Source organism: Caloenas nicobarica, chromosome Z (assembly GCF_036013445.1).
Source record: "Caloenas nicobarica isolate bCalNic1 chromosome Z, bCalNic1.hap1, whole genome shotgun sequence".
Classification (NCBI taxonomy): Eukaryota; Metazoa; Chordata; class Aves; order Columbiformes; family Columbidae; genus Caloenas; species Caloenas nicobarica.
Window position 1 is genome coordinate 58,060,268 of NC_088284.1, and position 18,109 is coordinate 58,078,376.

At 41.7% G+C, this 18,109-nt stretch overlaps 1 protein-coding gene across 1 annotated transcript in view; it reads right to left on the minus strand.

The window, feature by feature from the left end:
* Window positions 1–245: 245 nt before the first annotated feature.
* Window positions 246–18,109, minus strand: part of TRPM3 (transient receptor potential cation channel subfamily M member 3) — a 290,416-nt gene continuing 272,552 nt past the window's right edge. Inside the window, 4 exon segments of the mRNA XM_065657683.1 lie at window positions 246–1,695; window positions 9,805–9,937; window positions 11,135–11,334; window positions 11,896–12,046. Of these exon segments, the coding sequence (XP_065513755.1) occupies window positions 246–1,695; window positions 9,805–9,937; window positions 11,135–11,334; window positions 11,896–12,046 (1,934 nt within the window).

The window sequence follows — 18,109 nt, forward strand, 5'->3', positions numbered from 1 at the left end:
CCTGTTGTTTACTGAAGTCTTTGTAAAGCTTTCATCCCTCCCTTTTTCCTTAAGTGCAAATGTCAGCTGGGTCAAGATGCAGCAACCAGTGGGTGATGCTGAAACTGACAATGTGCTCCCTTGACCAGTGGCTAATGCCAACTAGAGTTGACATGGGATGACGTGAGGGGTTTTTTTTAGTTCTGCTAAGAAAAATTGACTGGAGAGCAGATGACCCTTAGACTGTTGGTGAGTTTTGTCTAGGCCTAGCTGTGCTTGCTTTCAAAGCTGCGGAAGGCTCCTGTTCTTGACAGTCTCCTCATGGACAGGTTGTCCCCTCTGCTCTCTGGCCTGGAGGACTTACTCCTCTGGAATGGGTTTCGCAGGCCTGTTGCATTTCGCTGTCTGTCAAGTTTGTCACTGATGGAGTAGCTCTTCCGTGTGTGCTGTGCATACAACATGTTGGACTCCTCTGCAGAGTAGCTGTTGGCTCGCTCTATTTTTGGAAGTAGGATACTGTTGGCCAGCGTTCTTGTAGCGTTGCCATCTTGAGGAGATAAGGGGATCCCCTTCTTGTCTTTGGCCTCACTATCCTCATGGTCAGAGCCTGGGTGGCTTAGTTCAGCTTCTCTCTCTGGGTGGCAGCATCCCAAGTCCTCCACTTTGCCCCCGAGACTTCCAGGGAAACTGGCCCTCTCTGCGATGGCCTGGGGAGCGCTCACACACCTTGTGTCTATGCAGTCCGTAATACTTGTGTACTCAGCTGTTTTGACTGGGACGCCAAGGCTGCTGAAGTAGTTTCGAGATGGAGAGAACATAAAACTGTGAGATTTCACAATTGGCGTTTCCTCTAGAATAAATGGGGTTGTAGCCAGATAACGACTGCTTTTAGATCGCTCTAAAGTGTGATACAAGGGAGGGTCTGAATCCCAGGGGATTTGGCAATCTGTGATTTGTGAATAGCCTGAAGAAAATGCTCTTGTTTCTATTCCAGAGGTTTCCTCGTAATCAAGACTCCTGCCAGAAATTTTTTCGCCAGGTGTACTGCTAATGTACGCACTGTTAGCTAAAATGGAAGAGGCTATGTGAGCCTGCAGAGCTGCATCTCCAGTACCAAGAATATTTATGGAGCTGTCAAGAGGCTCTGTGTCAGAATGCATCTCATCCATGGCAGAAACGTAGATGTCTATACAAGATGAAGGCCTTCTGGAGTCTGGGGCAATTGACAAAGTGCTAGTAGGGGCTAAGGGAACCTTTCCTTCTTTTGCTATTGAGTGGGAACTGATAGCCCGATGCAGGCTTGGAGATCTTTCCTTAAAAATGCTTTCAAACTTTTCCAACCCACACTTGTCCTTCATATTTGTTGCATAGAAAGAGTGGCTTCGCATGCGGGGCGTGATTGTAGGAGATGTTGGGGACATGGACTCCTCTCCTGTGGGATCTATGCTTTCTTGAAGCTTGTAAGTATTTCCTTCCTGACTGTTGAAGCTGCTCTGCCTCACAATGTAGGCTGCATCAGTGCAGTCGGATGAGGTCCTGGATCGTATCTTGGTTGTCTCACCTCTCTCTATGCCAGTCAGTTTTTCTAAGGCGGTCACCATTCGTCCCATCATATCTTCCAGCTGAGCAAGCCTGATGTCAACAGTCTGCAGAGAGGCCTTCATGCAGTGCTCTCGCTCATTTACTTCTTCCAGTCGCATGGCCATGTTCTCTACCCTTAAAAAAGGGAAGAATTAACCAGGTTAATTTATGTGAGGCAATGATGTTCAGCTAATAGGTCACCAAAGCACACGGGAACAAATAAGTCTTAAAATTCAAAGCCCACCTACACCACTTCCCCTGCTTCAAAGCCCTCATAAAAGATGTTCAGCAAAGAAATACCAGGAAGCTGCTCCAGTGGGTTAAACCAGGGGTATCTGCTGAGTAATGCAGAAGGGGTTTGAGGTGTCCCCTATCCCAGGGACAGGTTATTAGAGAAATGTTACTATGATCTGGGAGTCAGGGATGGACTAGATGACCTTTGAAGGTCCCTTCCAACCCAAACTATTCTATGATTCTATGGTTCTATGTTTCTATGGTTCTATGATTCTATGATTCTATGATTCTATGATTCTATGATTTGCTGCCTCTCTGCTGCCAAAACTTCTAATTAGGTTGTTATAAATGAATAACACTTAGAGCAGATGACACACGATGCTGTCCCCAGTTGTGCCACAGGCAGGACCGGTATGTGTAAGTGCGGAACTAAATGAAGAAGGTGGGTAACGTTTTCTTTTTTTCCTGGTGTTTGCTCCAAATTTACACCAGCTACTGCTATATGCACCTAAGGAGATAGTTTCTTTGTTCACTGATTAATTTTTAGCTCAGATATATAGCAAAAAAACCCCACAACAAACTGAAGTATCAGCTATTGTATTGAATGTGGCTAATCTCAAGTAAAGTATGCATGAAAACTGCAGGGAGGAGAACACTGATCAAACCAAATACAGCCTACAACAGAGTACACAAACTAAGATTACTCCATTACTGTGACTGTGCTTTGTGTAGTCTGTGTTAATATCTTAGGGATTTAAATGACGGATAGTTACTTATTAGCTACTTATCATAATATATAAATAAATAAAAAGTTAAAGTATTAATAGGTAATAATTGGATGTGTGACCCTAATTTAAACTTTAGCATATCCATTCTAGACTGTTGATCTGTCTCATTTTAAAATGTTTTTGACTGTAAGGTGAATTGTATACTAATTTATGCTGGTGGCTTTCAACCATTTCAATTTTCTGGCTTCTAAAATGCCAGAAAATGAAGGATTTATATGGAGTACTCTAATTTTACACAATTAAATTGCCTCTAGCACATATGAAATTTCTTCTCATAATTATTTTATCTGGTTGCAGTCCCTAGGGTAGACCAGGGACCTCCATTATCTACCAAAGAAGTATTAAAAGCAATGCATTTATATAGTTATCTTTGTCTGATTTTTAACGTTACAATTCTGGTTTTCCCCATTCCTGTAGACACTGAAAAATGAACAGAAAGGCGATGAACACCAAATGGCAAGATTTCCACACATTTCTCTTCACAAGTCTCTTACTCTCTGCCTGTTAGTGCAATTCATACTCAAATGCTAATAGGCGCCCTGTCAATCATAGCCAGGATTTCTGATGAGATAAATATAATCTTTTACTACTGCTAGTTGAATTTCCAACGGGACAAGTGGCCTGGAACTGGCAACACCATAAACACTCTGACTTACCCAGAGGGAAGCCAGATTTTAGCAATGAATTGGGCAGCATTAATGTCTTGTTAATTAAAGCACAGAACTTTAGCTGGTGAAACACTGAGGTCTGACTACCTCATGGTGATGAGCAACAGGAACCCACCCACACAAGAGAGGAGAGGGAGGAGTGTGACACCACTCCCTACAGCAAGTCTCACATTCCTGTGAAATATGGGCTTTTTCTGTTGAAGATCGTGAATTTTGAAAGCACAAGCAGAGCAAATCAAATGTAAAGCAGTAACTGTATTGCTGTCATCAGACTTCAATAGATGAAAGATCAAATAATCACTTCTAAGAAAAGAACTGGTAGTTTCAAAGAATCTTGTTCTACTCATCTTATTATCATTTAAGCAGCAGTCTACCTGTAGTTCTACCAGCTTCTCCAACAAAACAGATTCATGTTATTGCAAGCACATGATATAATTCCATAGTGACAGAGCAGCTTATATGGGAAGTAGTTGAGTTTTCACTCATATTATTAGTTATCTGAACTGCTATTTTATAAAAACAATTGTAGTTTTGAAATATTTATCAGCTAATAATTGAGTGCCTCATCACACAGTTGGATTCTGTAACAACTGCTCCAAGATGATGCACAGATATAACATCACAACTTTAGGGCTGTCAGACATATGGAACAATTGGAAAAACCTCCTGGATTTTACCTGAGAATGCCCAGATTACAAACAAGAAAAAACATTCACTCCAGCAACATTTACCCAAGAACTAGAATGAATTTATAGGGTTTTAAAAATTCTTTATTTATTAGTTTAAATTTTACTCATCCATAATTTTTATTTTTTAAATTTTTTTTTATTATTGCACTTGGTTACTTATTTGTATCTGGAATATAACTGTCCATAGTGAGATAAGATGTGCATACTGCATTCACATGAGTGCTATGTGATGTTACTGAACACAACTAATGCATCCCAAGAAGAACCTAGAGTCATACCTTAGTGGTAAACATTCAAATAATTGTCTGCCTTCCCTGAACATGATCCATTATCTACTGCCAGAGGCACAGAATGTAAGAGTGGTGGTATTGCTGGCCAAGATGAAGAGAGACTTTTGAGTTACATGGTCTTTTGGTTGCTATGGAAATAATTGCAGATGTGATTGCATTAATAGTAGTGGTAAATTTATATAGCAACTCAACAAGATAAGGATAGTGTAGTCCAGCTTCAGAAAGAGAGGTACCCAGGGATGTGCATAGATAACTTAGAAGTATATATGTATATTTATACTGGATGGACCCTGACTATAAAATTTTATTCACAAAAAGAAAGCTTGAGTGATGATCTCATCCAAACCCCAAACTATTAAATAAATTTAGTCACCTTTTGTCAAATATATTGCATATGGCCACTCCCAGATTTTGTAACAAATAGTTATTATTTTAATTAGTGCTATTCCCTTATATTAATTTGAAGTTCAGTTCTGCAATCATTCATCACACAGAACAGCACCATGCTTGGGGAGTAATCCTGCTAGAAACATGATAAAATCACATCACCCGAACACTGTGGACATAAGAGGATATGTTCTGGAGAAATACAGTCATAATCTGGTCCTTAAGGTGTTTTAATAAAGGAAATGTTCTTTTTTCCCATATTGTTGGATGACCTTGCACTCAGAGAATAGACAGCTAGAGCTGTATTTCATTCAGGAACCATTTTGAATTAAAACATGACTTCAAAATAAGTTTTTATTTTGATTTTTTTTTGCAGGTGTATTGGAGAAAGTATAAACCTTTTGGCAAATCTCACAATATCCATGTATGATGCCTCTGTTGCACCTGTGCTTTTCCTTGCAGCAATATTTATCCAATGTATGAGAAAGTGCCGAGCCATCCTAGCAGATGGGGACGAGAACAGAAAAAGAGGTGACTACATGTAAAATGTGTTTCAAGTATGTTCTGCTGAAGCTCAAAAATTTCTAATAGTGAAACTTAACATGGGCTATCTAAGAATAATATTCAGTGACCAGGAAGAAAACATAAAAGGTCAGACCTGGGAACATGGCAAAAATGTTATATTACCTGTTATAATTATGGTTTGGGAGATTATGGCTTTTGCTGGCATTCATTTTGGTTATATTTATTTTTAACCTTCGCACATCAATAATTCAGCTGAAGTAATGATTTAACAGAAGTAAGGCACTCTTTTCAGAAGTAGATCTCTTAACTGACTGCTAGAATTAGGTTCACAAGTCTCTTTGTGGATTTGTGTCCATTTTTAAGGCATCATTTATACTTCAATATCCTTTTGAATGCCACAAAGACTGTAGGAACTGAAAGTCACTTACAGGGGTGTCCACCCTGCTTGCTATAGGGGACCAGAGAATGGTTTTATTCAAATAAAACATAGACAGCAGTTCCCAAGCCTGTAACAGGGCATTGGTACTTTGCTTAACATCTTTTGGTAAAGCATTGCTGATGGAAGTAGCCAGCCAATTTTTCCAGGTGTGGTGGTTCCTGCCAGCTGAGGACATTGGGTTGTCCTGGCCACATTCCCACCTGAACCCTAAGACCACTTACAGAATCACAGAATGTTACGGATTGGAAAGGACCTCTAAAGGTCATCTAGTCCAATCTCCCCGTTGGAGCAGGAACACCCAGATGAGGTTACACAGGAAGGTGTCCAGGCGGGTTTTGAATGTCTCCAGAGAGGGAGACTCCACAACCTCCCTGGGCAGCCTGTTCCAGTGTTCTGTCACCCTCACTAAGAAGAAGTTTCTTCTCATATTTAAGTGGAACCTCTTGTGTTCCAGTTTGTACCCATTGCCCCTTGTCCTATCATTGGTTGTGACCAAGAAGAGCCTGGCTCCATCCTCCTGACACTCGCCTTTTACATATTTATAAATATTAATGAGGTCACCCCTCAGTCTCCTCTTCTCCAAGCTAAAGAGACCCAGCTCCCTCAGCCTTTCCTCATAAGGGAGATGCTCCACTCCCTTCGTCATCTTTGTTGCCCTGCGCTGGACTCTCTCCAGCAGTTCCCTGTCCTTCTGGAAGTGAGGGGCCCAGAACTGGACACAATATTCCAGATGAGGTCTCACCAGGGCAGAGGGGGAGGAGAACCTCTCTTGACCTACTAACCACCCCCCTTCTAATACACCCCAGGATGCCATTGGCCTTCCTGGCCACAAGGGCACAGTGCTGGCTCATGGTCATCCTGCTGTCCACCACGACCTCAGGTCCATTTCCCCTACGCTGCTCTCTAACAGGTCGTTCCCCAACCTATACTGGAACCTGGGGTTGTTCCTGCCCAGATGCAAGACTCTACACTTGCCCTTGTTATATTTCATTAAATTTTTCCCTGCCCAACTTTCCAGCCTGTCCAGATGTCGCTGGATGGCAGCACAGCCTTCTGGCATGTCAGCCACTCCTCCCAGTTTGGTGTCATCAGCAAACTTGCTGACAGTGCACTCTGTTCCCTCATCCAAGTCATTGCTGAATATATCTAATAGTACCGGTCCCCGTACCGACTCTTGAGGGACTCCACTAGATACAGGCCTCCAACTAGACTCCGTCCCATTGACAACAACTCTCTGGCTTCTTTCCTTCATCCAGTTCACAGTCCACCTCACTACCGATTTTCGAGTCCACACTTCCTTCAGTTTAGCAGCAAGGATGCTGTGGGAGATGGTGTCAAATGCTTTACTGAAATCAAGGTAGACCACATCCACTACTTTGCCATAACCTACCCACAAGGTTATGTCCTCATAAAAGTCTATGAGGTTGGTCAAGCACAACTTCCCCTTGGTGAAGCCATGCTGACTGCCCCTGATGACCCTCTTATCCTTGATATGCCTTGAGATGGCACCAAGGATAAGTTGTTCCATCACCTTCCCAGGGATGGAGGTGAGGCTGATGGGTCTATAGTTAGCTGGGCCCTCCTTCTTGCCCTTTTTGAAGACTGGAGTGACATCCGCTTTCCTCCAATCCTCAGGCACCTCTCCCGTTTCCCACAGGAGAACTTAGAAAACCAGGCAATCGCCAACCACATGAAGTTTAACAGGGGCAAGTGCTGGATTTTGCACCTGGGACACAGCAACCCTGGCCGTACATACAGACTGGGAAATGAGATGCTGGAGAGCAGCTCTGTGGAGAGGGATCTGGGGGTTCTGGTTGATGTCAAACTGAACAGGAGCAAACAGTGCTCTGGCAGCCAGGAGGGCCACCCGTGTCCTGGGTGCATCAAGCCCAGCATTGCTGGCTGGGCAGGGAGGTGACTGTCCCGCTCTGCTCTGCACTGGTGCGGCCTCACCTGCAGCACCGTGTGCAGTTCCAGGCACCACAGGATAAAAAGGAGATAAAGCTGCTGGAGAGTGTCCAGAAGAGGGCTATGAAGTTGGTGAAGGGTTTGGAGAAGCAGCTGTATGAGGAGCGGCTAAAGTCACTTGGTTTGTTCAGCCTGGAGGAAACTGGGAGGAGAACTCATGGCGGCTACAGCTTCCTCACAAGGGGAGGAGGAGCGGCAGGTGACGAACTCTTCTCTTTGTCGACCAATGACAGAACCGGAGGGAATGGCAGGAAGATGTGCTGGGAAGGTTTAGGTTGGACATTAGGAAAAGGTTCTTCACCCAGAGGGTGGTGGAGCACTGGAACAGGCTCCCCAGGGAGGTGTCACGGCCCCAAGCCTGACAGTGTTCAAGAAGAGACTGGACAAGGTCCTCAGACACACGGTGTGAACTGTGGGGCTGTCCTGTGCAGGTACAAGAGATGGACTCAATGATCTTTGTGGGTCCCTTCCAACTCAGGACATTCTGTGATTCTATGATAAATATTTGCACTTGACTCTTGTGGTACAGCATTGCATTGGTTTAGCAAGGAAAGAAGAGAGCTATTATGAGAACTGCATTCAACTCTGATTTAATTGCTGCAATTGCTTGGGTTGGGGAGCGGCCTCTGTACCCCGTGGGGTCATTACCAGGGTCTCCCTTACAGCACTAGGATATGCTGGTTTCTGTGTTATGCTATTGGCTAAAGTAAATGCATTTTTAAAGAACTATTTATCCGTGGGGCTCAGGTGCTTGCCTTAATTTAGGATTCATAATCATGAGATCTCTTCTGGAACAAGATGCTTTAAGTCATTCATTTAAAATAGAGATAAGAGCTCTTTTCCTATAAAACAGAGCCAGCACAGAGTGCAAAGGCAGACTGTAATGTATTCGTTTTCAAGGACTTAGAGCACTAGGCTAGTGTAGGGAAGGTCTCAGCTGGATTATTGCTTATTTACAGAGGCTTCAAACATGCCTCTTGTTCCTTGGCCACCAAAGAGAAAGCTGTGCATGAACAGAGATTTGAATGTGCATCTATGGTTTTCAGGTTAGTCATCTGACCACTGGACTATCAGAACACAAGAAATAAGGTACTCAGTTGGACCATAGATCAATTTAACCCACTATCTTACTTTGAAGCATATGTAATCCTTCCTCCCTTGTATTTCACAGTCTCATTCTCTCTCCCTCTCTCTCGCCAGTCATTTTCTGCACAGGAACTTCATGTGCTCAGTATGATCTCCATGTATATAGCAGTCCTTACTGGACTTATCTTCCATAAGCTTGTCTAAAGTCTATTTGAACCCGTGTGGACTTTTAGCTGACATGACCAGCTTCTTTTAGACCTCATCATCTTTCAAGAATTTGATCTGTTCCACTACTTACTGAATGAAAAATCACCTATTTTTGTTTATTTTGAACCTTGCAGTGCTGCTGGATTAATCTGTTGCTCCCCTATATCTTGTTCTGGGAGAGAGAGCAAACAAATGATTTCTACTCACGCTCTCCTTGCACTCATATAGACTTCTATCATTTAATTCCTCATTTGTCTCTTCCAGTAGAGCTGGTTTACTTGGCCATTCTTTATGAGGAAGCCATTCTAAATCTAACCATATCTCTAATATCTTTTTCTAAAATATGTGTTATAGGAGTGCTGTTTTCAGTAATGCACATGATTAAAGGACAATATATCTGCTAATCTTGCTCTGGGATAGATTTATTCCAAAAGCAAATCAAAAGTATGTTTCCTTGCCTACAAAAACTATATTTTAGGCATAGCTGCATCAGGGGCAGTGCTAGAAATTATGTATAAGGAGAAGAGTGTTATATCTGTGTAATCGCTTACAATGACAACTCACCTGACCTCTGTTACTCAAGTTAAAGTGGAGTATACTGGGAATGGAATATTCAGTAGTTCATAAGTTTTATTAATATCTCTTAGGATATTGCCCTAAAATATTTACTGGTAACAATGCTATGAATCAAACAAACTTTGTCCTCAAAATTTAACTCTGTTGCTCAGCTACTGTGTGATGAAAGCATATAAACACCACAGCATATGAACCAATTTCTGAATTTTTAGGACTGATAAATTGAAGACTGGAAATTCACCACCTTTTCTCACCCTACTTTTTAGATAAAACTTATTAAAAATACCTCAAATGTTTACGTTTTCAAGAAAAAGAAAGGAAGGTTGAGAATGGCAACAGAAACACATGTCCAGATCAACTTATGAGACAACGAACAAAAAAATGCACCTTTCTGAAGTGACACGGATTCTTTCATCATTGGAGGAATTGAATCTGTCATCCTTTTCTCTAAAATACTCTTCTATGCACTGCTCTTCAAAATCATGGACTTTTTTCAATTCATCTTCAGTTATGAAAAGTTCTGTGGAAACGATGGAAAAATGTGAATTTGGCAAAGATTAACACATGAAATTAACTACATTCTTTTTGTGGAATTCATGGACTAAACTTTCAAAAGCAGACTTCAAATTTATCTGGCATTTTGGTATGAAAGCAGATAGATACAGCTAATTACCAAATTAGTGGCTTCGATTACATATGATTGTGGAGACAGAAACACTTCAGCAGGCAAATGCTGAGCAAACATGAATGTGTTTTGATTGCACGAGATCTAAACACAGCTGCCAGCCACGTCATGGAGAGGTGGTGGGAGCCAAAGCCCACCTATAACCTAATATAAATATAATCAAATTAGCAGACCGCTAGGGAAGGAGTCTGAGAGTACAGAGGGTCTATTTGACATGGCAAGAGCTGATATCTGCAGGCAGCAGCAAGGGCTGTGGCAGACAGTGTGATATGAGTGGGAGGAGATCAGTCTGGTTGCATCTTGCATCTCCAGTGCCACCACATGGCTCCAGCTCCCTCCTCATAGAGAAGTGGGCTGTGGCATGGGCAAACATTGGGAAGACATGCACATCCCTTAGCTGCATGCCTCTGGCATATACACTGGAGGAGGTGGAGATCTTTGGCTTTGAAGAACTAGATAGAGGGGAGAAAGTGTTATCAAAATAATTTGACAGATTTTCCATCGTGCTTATGGGAGTTCATATTAAAATGTTTGGAGAAACTACTCCTCCAGTTTGAGTCCATGTCAGGAAGAGAACATGTGTCTACAAAATAATTACTTCTCACCATCTCTCAGCTTATCTAGGCAAAAAGTGTGTTGTGGGGCAGTATGTGCTGTTTGCTCAGACAGCAGGAATGCTTTGTGTTTTCAGACATAAACCAGAGATCTGGAATTGCGATGGACTGTAAGAAAAATTCCATCAATAACAGACCGCTAGCAACACCAAAGCAAACTCATTTGCTTTGAAGGAACAATGTGGGGAACAATCCCCCAAAACTCCAGAAAAAACATAGCCTCATTAATGCTCTGAGAAGAACGAAGGGTTGTGCAACGCAGGTAAAACGCACTGATTCAGGTAAGATTTTTGCAGTTAAAAGTAATTCTCTGCTGGAAAAGTTATGAAGGTGCTGAACTTAGCCTTCATTCCTGTCAAACATCAGATATTACCAAGGGCATTGGAAAATTCCACTCTGTAAATTGTCTAAGGCTTACTTAATCCATAGTCTCTCTCATCTGGGTCACTTTCATGCTTCCGCCATCTGCAGCAGAGGTGCTGGAATATCATAGTCATATGGCTGAAAATGATCAGAGGTGGTGGGAGAACAGGTCTTTCGTGAAACGTCATGATTAGCTGATATCTTTGAAACTTCCATACTTGGTTGGATATGGACTTGACTTCAAAAAATGTATTGCTAGAAGGCAAGAAGAGGAAAATAACATCAGATTGAAATGGTTTTGGGTACTTTGCTGAAGATGATAAGACAGCACCTTAACTAAAGACATTTCATTAGTAGTGACAAATGTTTCCTTGTCACGAAAAGAGGAAGAACAGCAAAAGAAATGAATACGTTTGTGCTTCTGCAAAGCAGAGTGGTAATCAGCCATTTCAAAGTATCTTACTGCTCTGTATGTCTGCTCTGTACAACCACTGTCTTACAACAACCCAAAGAGACAGGAAAGTATTTTTATTCTTGTTTTCCATATTGGGAGTGAATGAGGACATAACTGAACTTCAAGTTTTATGGCTTCTCTGCCCTAATTCCCGCTGGGTGTCTGTCACTGGAAACAAGACAATGTGAAAAACTTGGCATTTCCCTCATTCCCTGGAGACAAGCTACTGCTTCTTTCCCTCTCACCCTCACAACCTCTGAAAATGGGTCTCAGCCAAAGTCTTCAGCTTAGCAGCCACCTTGGGCAGTGAATAATGTCCATCTTCCCCCATGCCCCTCCATAATTTGCAATGTGTCACTCACTTGAAAACAGCAATGAGAAGGTTCACCAAAAGGATGTTTGCAACCAAGAGGTAACAGGCCATGATGGCAGGAACGATCCATGCTCCTGTCTTGCAGGGAGGTAGCTGGATTATTTTGCCATCTTCTCTGGTTTCATTTTGACCACAAGGAGCTGGGAACAAAAATGCAAAAAAATGCAAAACGGGAATGAATCTTATTTTTTCAGTGCTTTTTACAGAAAGATTTAAATATTTATAAAGGCCTGTCTGCCAAAGCAATATCTTTCAAGTAACAGTGGCATGGATGCTCCCCCCAAGAAGTTTGCACTTGCTAGCACAGATTTTAGGAGCTGCAGTTCTTGTTATTGTGTGTTATTTGCCATGAATATCAAGATACTCCCCTCAGCAATTGTAGGAGACATGCCTGGTGTGAGTAAGCTGCCTGGTTATATACAGCTAAAATATCATGGTACTCTGCTAGTAATTAGTGATTGTGCAAATAAAATTATCAAGATGTTTAATCCTGGAAACAGGCTTATGTATTATTTTTTAATGGTGAAAGCTTGGTCTCTTTTGATTGATAGAGAGGCATGTGACAAATTGTGTAAGGAAAAAGAAGAATATGAAAGTAAATTCAGGAGTAGACATTTATTGCTGTGCACTGCACTGCCCTGAGCCCTTCTGGGAGATATTCAAAATGACCCTCTGCTATTAACAACTTTTGACTGCATGCCTAGAAACAGTGGGGAAGATTATCAAGTCTTTACTGTACCAGCTAAAGGGACATGTAGGCAGCAGAGCTGCCACCTGTTTCTTCCCCAAATGCTTTGGAACCAAAATGTTCTCAGTATTAATGTTGCAGAACTGAGGCAAGGGCAGAGGAAACATTGTGAAATAGTTTTTCTTGCTTATTTTTTTACATGTGTTCGTGTGGTGTAGCAGGTGATCTGCATTTGCAAGTCTGGGTTCAGTTTATGTCTTCCTAGCTTCAGTCCTAGTGGTCCTAAGTACTTCTGTCATTAGCTCTTCAAGAAAACTGAAGCAGCAGCTTACATATACAAAACCATATTAGTAAATTTTGCATAGCACTACATTTAGCTTCCCCTCGTCCCCATCAGAAAGAAGTTTAAGTGAGGAATTCTCAAAGTGCTCAACATTGGCTCAGTTCCTGCTGATCTGAATGAGAGTTTCCCACTGACTTTATGGAGAACAAAGTTTGCCAGTGCCATGAGTTTTGTAAAATTACAGCCTGTATCAACAAATCTATGATTTCCAATACCAACTATTACTTCTTCTCAAAAAGGTCCTTCTAAACTTGGTTCACAGAATGTGGGATTCAACTGTGGGTATCTGTACTGGCAATCTTTTGATATTATGTGTGATTTGGATACTTGGTTTTGGACATTACATATAGCTGTTAGGCTATTACCTATAGAAATATTATAGCCATATGGAACAGAAGAATACATGATACATCAGCTTCAAACTAGAACTCTCCCAAAATATTCAACTCATGGAAAAAGAAATGCCAAAGCCAAATACAAGCAGTACTACTTTTACAAGCAGCTGTGTTGTGTCTGGACCTGTGGTGTCACTAGTCCTTCCTACTTAAAAAACCCCAACATGTTATTACTGGAATAGGCTGAGAGTAGGCAATTATTTGTTTCTCAGAAAGCATCACCTTGCAGATCATTTTAAGACCATGCTGACTTAATGCTTCCTGCACTGCTCCAAGCCGTGGTTTCATTTAGACGTTCAAAATGCTGCCTGTGAGCTGCTGTGAGTGTGGGATATGTGCACCCAGGCTTCAGCCAGCAGAAACTGGGACATCCAATACCTCCTGGTATCAGCACTCAGTGTGGGACATACGTTTCTGTCTGTATGGAAACACTCATCTGCTGATTCAGAACTACAAAGTCCAACACAACATGGTACTGAAAGCCTTCATGATTTCACCAGTAACAGAACAACCACTCTATCACTTGATAAAACCTGTTGTCCTTTTCTGTGCTGAAGAACAGAAGAAACAATGTCTTTTATAGCAATGAGAGAAATATTAATAGATGAAAAGCATATTTTAAACCTTAGATCAACGAGATCAAAAGCTAGCTCAAGTTTGGTTAGAATTCCATTATCCCATTTTTTTAAATTAGAAAAAGAGAATTTAATTTAAAAAAAAATCAGCTTTGACAACTACCACGACAAAAAAAAATTCTCTAGCTTTATTTTCCTGCAACAGACTAGTTAGAATACATTTAATGCATCCCTGCCAGTTTATGTCGCACAGTGATGGCCAAATTTGACTTCCTACAAAGACAGGTTGCCACAGTCTATTCTATATATGCACAGATGTTCAACATGTCCTGAAGGCTGGCAAAAGTTTTTCTCTTTTGCATGTTGTTCCAATAACAGTTTTTAAATAATAAGGAGATACTAATCTCATGCCTTACTTAATGGAGAACTAAGCCACCACTTAATGTTCACATCTTCATCTACGTGAGAATATGTAGGATGCGTGTCCAAAATACAGAAGCCTTCGTTCCACTACACATAACTGAACATACTCTTCCATCTTTAAACTATAACATTAATTGTAAATTATTTTTTCCCCAATATTAAATAAACTGTTTGTTTAAAGTAATTACTGCCAGGAAACCAGAAACAGAAATATCTCTCTCTGTGGAAAAGGACAGAGAACTCTGGAAGGGTGCTAAAAGTAGCATTAATATTCTTTTGAGATCACAGAATCACAGAATGTCCTGAGTTGGAAGGGACCCACCAGGATCAGAGTCCAACTCCTGTCCCTGCACAGGACAACCCCACAGCTCACACCGTGTGTCTGAGGCCTTGTCCAGTCTCTTCTTGAACACTGTCAGGCTTGGGGCCGTGACACCTCCCTGGGGAGCCTGTTCCAGTGTCCACCACCCTCTGGGGGAAGAACCTTTTCCTCATGTCCAACCTAAACCTCCCCTGGCACATCTTCCTGCCACTTCCTCAGGTTCTGTCGTTGGTCGACAAAGAGAAGAGTTCGGCGCCTACCCCTCTGGCTCCCCTTGTGAGGAAGCTGGAGCTGCCATGAGGTCTCCTCTCAGTCTCCTCCAGGCTGAACAAACCAAGTGACTCATAACCGTTCTTCATACGGCTTCCCCTCCAAACCCTTCACCAACTTCATAGCCCTCTTCTGGACACTCTCCAGCAGCTTTATCTCCTTTTTATCCTGTGTTGCCCAGAACTGCACACGGTGCTGCAGGTGAGGCCGCACCAGTGCAGAGCAGAGCGGGACAGTCACCTCCCTGCCTGGCTGGCAACGCTGTGCTGGATGCACCCAGGACACGGTCGGCCCTCTTGGCTGCCAGGGCACACTGACCTATTTACATTTAAGAAATTAGAATTCTGTTTGTCGGGTTCGAGAAGGCTTGTCATGGTAACCCACGACAGTTTGCTGCCCTCATCTGAAGCACGTATTTTATCTCCTTGTTACGATAACCTGACACAGTTCGCTTCCTCCCCGTCTGCACAAACCCCTGCACAGGCACCAACATGACGGCCAGCTGCAGATCTCAGAATTTGGACAATAATACCTGCGTTACACTTGCGAGTTCTCTAATGAGCAAAACAGGACATTGCATATGCACGATCTGTCAATCAGCACAAGTTTTATTATCCAGCCCTGCAGTGCTTTCCCTTGAGCTTCTCTCCCGAGCAGGGCTCCACTGCACAGGTCCCCATTTGCTCAGTGTCAGTGTCCTGGGGCTCCCACCATGGTAACTCTACACTTTACATAAAGCCAAATCTTTCACTTGGTGAGTGTTGTGCCTCATCTCTGAGGGATCCCCACCTGCTTTTTGCTTGCAACATGGTTTGACCATTTTAATTATGTTTGGCAAAATGCAGTAATGTTTGTAGTGTGTGCAGTAGTGTATTGTGAGAACTTTTTCAAAGCACAATTTTAACGTGTGAAAACATGCTCATCTTTTTACATTACAGACCCGCTTTAACAAAAAATACATGAGTACTTAATTCTAATGAAATGTTTTGCTGAAGTGAATTCTATTAGTATAACTATTTCAGGTAACTGAAAATCCCAATCAATCTGATACCTACAGGCCATTGGATAAAGGTCAGACATGAAGTCCTGAGCTCAGTCTTCAGAAAATAATACGTCTGGAGTTTTAATTTCAATTACATGCATTAACTTCACTCAGTTGTCAAATATTGCCTTCAGACATCTCCGGATGTACGTATTTTTTGCAACTCTTGTTTCCTTTTTCACAGTCTCCTCCTGTGCTCATTTTTCCTTCCTGGCTCACATTTACAGTTTCCTATGTGGGCCTTTCCTGTTACATACCTAACCTTTCCTCTTTCCTGGCCAGCAAATAGTTGCAAAGAGCAGTAACCCACAGCTCTGTGTGTTTCAGGCCTAAAGCGGTGGCGAAACTTGAGAAGAATTTCTTTCCCGGCTGTGATTACTGTCATGACACCGGCACTGCTCATTTTTACTGTGTATTGGGCAGAGGGCTTGGGAGAAAACGTTTGCAAATTTCTGTGTCGTGACTCTTCCCCCAGCTGCACCCTGCCAGAGCAGTTGTGGGAAATAATGGCGAGAGGAATGTACATAATTGAACAGCTTTGTTACCAAATAGCTGTTTATGTTTGATGAAAACTTCTTATGTAAAAATGGATACCAGACTTACAATACCGGTTGATTTGTTTGAAATCACAAGAAACTGTGGAATGGGTTCATATGATCACAATTCTAAAGAACAGAGAAACCAATAAGTGTGTATTAACTAACAAACCAACTTTTTTTTTTTTTAAATTCAAGTCTGGACATTTTAAATGTGCTTTCATCACCCCGATTATGAGTATATAGGCACCTTTCAATTTTCTTTTGCTCTGAACCCAAATGATGTGGAAGCATTGCATAATTTTTTTAAGCAAATGCCTAAGCAACCTCACCAGCTTGCCAGGCTGGTAAATATTGGAAAAAGGCTAAGCGAGCTGCCTAGGCCTGACCACTCCTTCACTGACAGAGAAAATACTAAACTCTGGGAACTCTGAATCTCATGCTACTGCTCTGTTCATCATCAGAAATATCCAGGGAATTGAACAGTGTCTCATTACTTAAAAAAAGTTACTTTAACTACAGCATTGTGACCTTACGTGTTGCTTCTTGACCTCAGCCACATTAAAAATGACTTTGAAGAGTCTCTCCAATCTGCTGGTATTTTAATCATAATTTATAGTAAATCACTTTATTGTTCTTTTTCTCTCTAGTGCTTTCTCCCTCCTCCTTCCCCTCACATTAAAAATATCCAACCAAATGGAACGCAAGAGACAACCTCAGAGGAGAGCTAGGAAGGGGAATACTACTGCAACTAAGGCCAGAGAGTCTTTCAAACCGGTGTGTAGGCTGTGCACAAATTTTATCCTCTGCTTTTATCTAACAATGCTGAAAATATTACCTGTGCTGCAGAGCTGCAACACAGATTTAAAAAAAAAAAAAAAAAAAGCATACGTATGCTTTTTATGCTGCTCTGTTTGTTCTAATTCCTGAATGATCCACACAAATAACAGCCCTTACAGGAAGCCTCTACAGAGACATGAAAAGTATGAATTAGTATAAAATTTTCATTTATACTAAGAAATCTTCAAGAACTTTAAAAATAAATAAATCTAACAGACTGAGAAATTTAAATAATTTTAAAAAGCCTTTGTAGTAATTATACTTTCCTCTTAAGTTCATTGGATAGTTAAAACCTGTGTATAATTGTCTTTCATCTTCTGAAACAACTGCATTCTGGTTACTTGGTATTCCTCCAATACAAGTGAAAGAGAAGGAGGTTCCATCTTTTTCTCTGAAACTATGTAGGTTTTTCCAATAGGGGACTTGGCACAGGGAAAAAACACAACTCAGACCGATCTTCAGATTCCAGATGGCACTTGGAAATACTGTCAGCTGGAAAGAAAATCCAGATGCAAATCTGACATGTGAGACACCAGGCAAATCTGAAAAACAGCCCAAACCAAAAAACCCAAACCCATGTCGGCTAACAGCACTCTCAGTTGCTTTGCCTTCTGATCATAGGAAAATGTGAGGTCTGAAGATGATTTTCTATAGGTGACTGCCATTTCTCAAGTTCCCATTTATGCCACCTATCTAGATTTTTTGCCAAGCAAACTCACTTCCAGGATAATCCTTTCCTCTTCAGCATTTCTTACATACTTCTGTATCC